General features: G+C 36.8%; 1 protein-coding gene and 1 pseudogene across 1 annotated transcript in view; both read right to left on the bottom strand.

Annotated features, from left to right (window-relative positions):
* Nucleotides 1-2,155: 2,155 nt before the first annotated feature.
* On the bottom strand, nucleotides 2,156-2,709 carry LOC101586239 (annotated as a pseudogene).
* A 3,139-nt stretch (nucleotides 2,710-5,848) lies between these two features.
* LOC101559947 (olfactory receptor 2M5-like) overlaps nucleotides 5,849-6,377 on the bottom strand; it is an 11,174-nt gene continuing 10,645 nt past the window's right edge. The window contains exon 3 of the mRNA XM_012513243.1: nucleotides 5,849-6,376. Within this exon, the coding sequence (XP_012368697.1) occupies nucleotides 5,849-6,376 (528 nt within the window). The remainder of the gene's footprint in view (nucleotide 6,377) is intronic.

Consider the following 6,377-nt stretch of genomic DNA (forward strand, 5'->3'; position numbering starts at 1 on the left):
CCTGTGCATTCTTTGAGTCCCACAGATTCTGGTAAATTGTATTGGAATTTTTGTTTCATTTTAGATGTGCTTGGCCTTTCAGGTTTTATTTCTTCTTTTAGACACTTACATTATGTGTGTATTCATCTAAGATGCTCATTTTTATATTGGGTCTTTAAATTTTGAGGCTCTAATTTTTTTTATTTCTTTATATATTCTAGATAGAAAATCTTGGTCTGAGGGATTATTGGTTAAGATTTTTTTTCCATGTTTGTAGGTTGTCTTTTCACTCTGTTAGTAATTTCCTTTGACGTGCAGAAACTTCTCAGTAAGAGGAGGTCTTAGTTGTTGATTCTTTGAAATATTTCCTGTGCAGTTTTATTTTTGTTCCTGAAATGTTTGTCTGCCCCTATCTCTTCAAAATCTCCACCTACTTTTTCTTCCAGGAGATTTAGTGTTTCTGTTCTAATGTTTAGATCTTTAATCCATTTAGACTTTAGTTTAATGCTTGGTGATAGACCCAGGTCTAGTTTTAGTTTTGGGCATATAGAGAGACATTTTTCCAGCACCATTTGTTAAAGAGGCGATCTCTTTCATTGAACATATTTGGCCATTTAGTCAAAGATAAGATGGCTGAGTGTGTTCGGAGCTGTATCTGTGCCTTTTATTCTGTTCCATTGATCCTTAAGTCTGGGTTTTTTGTTTTTGTTTTCCAGTACCATGCTGATTTTGTGAAGTTGCTTTGTAGATATAGCTTAATTTCTTCTTTAATTTCATTGTTGAGTGACAGGTTGTTTGGGAGGGTATTATTTAATTTATCTGTGTTCGTACTGTTTTTTTCATTTTGAAATTAATTTCCTAGCTATTTGCACTGTTATCATATAATAAGCATGGAGTAGTTTCAATTCATTTGCATTTACTTAAGAATGTTCTATAGGCTAGTATATGGTCCGGATAAGAGATTGACGCAGCTGAAAAGCAGCTAAGAAGAGTGTGTTTTCTGATGCTTTTGATTTGAATGATCAGTATATGCCTACTAAATCTAACCATCCCATTTCATTCAGTTTTGTTATTCCTTGCTGAATTTGTATATCTGATCTACGTGTTTGTGACAATGGTTTACTAAGTTCCCTCATTACAAATGTGGTGTTGCTTAATTGATTTTTTTTGTTCATTAATAGTGGCTAATATACTTGTATGCTCCTTAAATAGATGCACATATATTTGTGATTGTTATCTTTCCCTCAAAAGTTTCCTCTAACAACTACATAGTGACCTTCTTATCTGTTTTGATCAGCCTTGGTTTGCAGTACACAGCATGTGCAAAGAGCAAAGCTACACCTGCCTCTGCCCGTGTTCCTGTTGCAGAGAGAATTCTTTTCCATCCTTTGACTTTCCATCTATAACTTCATTTGGAGTAAAATATGTTTCTTCTATATAGTATATTATTTGATCTTATTTCATTATCCAGTTTGCCAATGTGTTTCTTTCTTTTTTGTTTTCTTTTTGAATTGAAGTCATTTGCACTGGTGGTTATAAATGCTATTTATTGTCTTCCTCTTGCTCTGTTATTTTCCTGATGTTTGTTCCTAGCTTTTCCTTTCTATTTAGTTGCTTGTCCTGTGTGGTGAGGTTCTATTATGTTGCTCTTGGAATCATTGTCATTAATTCAGTTTTGGAAGGAATGTCAATCTGGGGTGGAAGTTGTTTACTATCAGGACTTGAAATACTTCACTTCATGGTCTGATTGACTTGAAGGTTTGTGTTTACAGATTGGCCATGAGTTTCATGGGTTTTACTTTATAGTTGATCCTTTTTATTTTCTCAAACAGCTTTGATTCTTCCTTTTTTGTACAGAATTTCTGGTATCTCAATTATTATATGTCTGGGTGTAGTTTTATTTTGGCTATGGCTGTTTCTAATAAGATAATAAATGCCTTATTTATCTCTGTGTAGGATTCTGTTCCTCTATTTGGGATACTGAGTGCTATTTCTTGTGTAAATAGTGTTTTTCTAAGTTATTTGTAATGACACTTGCTTTTTCTTTGATATCTATCAGTCTTTTTTCTTTAATAAAGATATTTTATTGTCTCATCCAAATATCACAGATTGGTTGTACAACCCAGAAGATTGCTTCTGTGGCTCTTGGATCCTACTCATCTGCCCACTGACCTGTTCACTTTTCGGAATCACAGATACGATCCAAAAATATACTGATATCCTTGTTTTTGACTGTTGTGGTGTGCTGAATCAAAGCAGCTGAATTTGAAACAAGCTCAATGTCACTTCCTTCAAGGATTACCTCATCTTTTTGGGCTTGAGATACTGAGCAAGCAACACCTGCCCTCATATGAACTCGGCGTATGTATTTTTCAACCAAGAAATTCCAGATTTCGACAAGAGACCCATTCTCCTGGATAACGACGTTGATGGGGAAGTGAGCACACAAAGGCTTCGTCTTGTAAAGGAAGCCCACCGTGACCCCCTTGGTCATGTTCTGTACATGGCTACAGATAGTGCGGACAGTCGCCAACTCCTTCCTGTTTCCCCACCTTCTGTTAACCAGGAGCCTCTTCTTTTCCTTCCCAAGAGATTGAGTTCCACATTGATGTGTTTGAAGTCTCTCTGAAGGGTTCTTCTGGGGCCCTACACAATAACTGTGTGTCCTTTCAGAGTGGTATTGACATTTTCTAGAATGTGGACAGTCTGATTGCTAAGAATGCTCTTCATTCTTGTGGGACATGTGGCAAAAAAAAAAACCCTATCAGTCTTATGTTGTTTTACTTTATATCATCTTATAGGTCTTCAAATCTTATTTCCATTTTTTTTTTATTTTTAAATAAATCTTTTCTTCTGTGATTGCTAGCTGCCAACCTGTCTTCAAGGTCTAAATGTCTATCTTCAATTTTAGTTAGGGAATTTTGCCAAACTTTGAGTGATTTTTAAAAGTTTCCCAAATTTAAAAAAAAATTCAGCAGTCCACCATGTCCATCTTTGTTTGGGTCATGCTGTATGGTCATCATTCTCCTTGGGTCCTGTTATGTCATTTAGGGAGAGGAGTGAGACAGCTGAGCTCCACTGACCGAGCTGGTTGCCCAGTGCCTAGTTCTTCCTGCACTGGATAAATTTAGCATCTTATTAAGGATTTCCTTATATTTTTGGATACTTTTTGGCCTTTTCACCACCTCCTTTCACTGGTTGTATTTCAAGGTATTTAGCACTCATGCAGGTCCATTGTCTGGCCATTAAGTTAATTATTAGTGTGTAAACTTTCATTGATTTTCCCAGAAGTTATGCCTTTATGAAAACATCATGCTCAGGGCCTCTGACATGCTCCAGGGTTGTTGATGCCCAGGAGGAGGCGGTCCCTTCCTCATGGTCCCTTGCTCTGCAAGTGTCAGATCTGTCTTCTGATTTTTATTGATGCATTCTTTTACTTGGTTAAATTTTGAATATTGATGAGACTCATTTTCCAGTTTGATTTCATTATTGTTGTATAGAACAATTATTGAACTTTACATTGATCTTATATTCTACAACTTCACTGAATTTATTTATGAGAAATAAAGTTTTCCCAGTAGGTTTAGTGTATTCTGTGTCAAAAATCTCATGATTTTCAAATAGGAATAATTTGACATTTCATTTTGTAATTTGAATATGTACACCTTTTCAGTAAATAACATTTATGGACAGAAGATACATAATATCTCCTCTTCCTTTCATCTCTTTTTCATTATGCCAGCTTCATTTAAATTTCTTTTCTAATGTCACTATGAAGTTAATTATCATAAATACAGATTAACACACAGACTAATTGGCCAAAATATTTATTACAAAATAGTCTTTTAAATTACCTGGGCAGGCCTGATAGCTCAGCGGACTAATGCGCCTGCTTAGGCAGAGCTCAGTGGCTGGGGTTCAATCCTCGTGTGCTGTGCCAGTCCCACCCATGGGGCACACTGAGGTGGTGATGAACACTGGGCATAGTGGCGCGCACCTGCAATCCCAGCACTTGTGAGGTTGTAAACAGGAGAATCAGTACGAGTCCGATCTGTGTAGTGAGACCCTGAATACTTCGTAGACCCTGCCCTAAATACAGAAACAAACTAACTAAAAAATAAGTTATTTGTCTACATTTATAAATTGTTCTTTCTGTTCATTTTTCCAGTCTGTATATTTTGGAGAAAATTGAAAATATATGTACATAGAATCCATATATATTTATTACATACTCACATGTAGTACACATACACATTCCATGCAGAGTTGACTCTTATTGTGAAAACAGCACTGTTCCTTAATATCTATACTTCATAAATGTTTGTATCTCTACCTGTGTTTCTAAATATCACCTTCTTAGGTATATCTTTTGAAAGTATAAGATCTTGCCTCACATTTCACTTGAACAACATTTTATTTTTAGGAACACACTAGAAGCATCTTCTTGTATTTCTACAAGACTTTAACCAAAACTGGCAATGATTGAATTCATCATGTCCTTCTCCTCACTCCAATTCAGATATCCTTGTCAGTTTCTACCCATGTTTTCACCTGCACTCCCTTCCTCATTTGTCTTTCTCCTGCTTCATACGTATTTTAACAATTTCCTTGTGCTTATACATGAGATATAGCAGAACCACTGTCTTTTCAACCTATGAATTATATCATCAATGGTCGTTATCTTTTTAACAAATCCTCACTAAATTCTGTACAACAAATATATCCATGACCACTGCCTTATTCACAATTTGTAATAAATAATATAAGTGAACTGTTAGACTGAATTCTAGAATATTTTATGTTAGCCATTAAGCAGTAGTTTTTACCCACAGTTTCCACATGAGTCAACATTTAGCAGCATGAACAAACATAAATGGGAAAAGCAGAGAAAAATCTAAACAACACAGAAAGACCTGTACATTACATGCAGTACTAGAGTGTTATGCTGTAAAGCCTTGAGCACAAGACAGAGTTGAGACATGGCTGGCCCTTACATGCATACGAACTAGCACATTTAAACAGTTGCTCTTTGGAAGGTCAAGATTGTGGAAATTGTAATGAAACAAAACAAAACGAACATAGTGTATGAGTTATGACAAAGATTGAGAAGAGCAGTTCAAATGTATGTTATAGCAACTATATAAAATCTCCATAATTAACTGATACTTTATATGACTAACATCACTGGTACATATACATATTGGTATCACATAATCAATCCATAGCATGCTTCTGGGCTACAGGAAATTCAGACTTTTGACAAAGATCACATTCCATGCAATTTTGCATGTTTGATCCAAATAATGATGAGAAAACCTTGATGTGGAAAGTCTAGATTCATATTTATTTTCCCAGGACACTTGTGCACGTGTGCAAGCCTAATGTGCCAAGCAAAGGGAAATATGCTGAAAACGATGAAAAAGCTCAGCAAGGAGAGCAGGGTCTCCCAGGGTGCAGCTCAATTTAATAAGCATTACTCATAATCATATAAGAAGGCTTATAACTTTCCATGCAATTTGCTGCTTTCTGTGTTCTCAAAGTTCATCATTTTCACCAATAAATTCATATTAATGTACGTTGTGGGCTGTTAAAAGTTAAATTGCTGTGCATTAGAAACTCACCAGAGAACAAGACAGTGTGAAGGGAAGAAATGATGTACTTAGGGATTTTTGGACAATCTTTATATTTTTTCCACTTATTGTGGACACAAATATTTATTGATAATCTAACTTTTATGTTTTTTTCATTTTTTAAACATTTTTTGTAGGTTACCACACTTTCATTGCGAGTAATAATATACTTAGAATATTGATTTGAATTGGTTGTATTTGGAAATTTAATCAGTAAGCAGATCCGACAGCAATGGCAATTAGGCCAACTGCTCTGAGGATTTGCCCCTCCCCAGCACCTTCATCCAAGCTCTGCTCACTTCTTTGTTGCGCAGGCTGTAGATGAGGGGGTTCAGCATGGGCATGAGGATGGTGTAGAAGGCCGACACCATCTTGTCCCTGGTGGGGGACCGCGCAGACATGGGCCTCATGTAGATGAACATCGCTGCTCCGTAGTACATGCCCACCACCAGGAGGTGCGAGGAGCAGGTGGCAAAAGCTTTGTAGGGCCCCTCCCCGGATGCCATGCGGATGACAGCCAGGATTACACGAGTGTAGGAAGCCATGATGATTGCTAGGGGGAAGACGAGCATGATCACACAGCAGGAAAACATCAATTTTTCAAATATCCTGGTGTCAGCACATGAAAGTGAGAGCAGGGCAGGGGTATCACAGAAAAAGTGGGGTATTTCCCGACCTCCACAGTATGGGAAGGACATTGTAACTATGATGACAATTATACCATCAAGGGAGCCAAGAATCCAGGAGGAAGCTGCCATGAGGGTGCAC

Source organism: Octodon degus, unplaced genomic scaffold (genome assembly GCF_000260255.1).
Source record: "Octodon degus isolate 3935 unplaced genomic scaffold, OctDeg1.0 scaffold00380, whole genome shotgun sequence".
NCBI lineage: Eukaryota > Metazoa > Chordata > Mammalia > Rodentia > Octodontidae > Octodon > Octodon degus.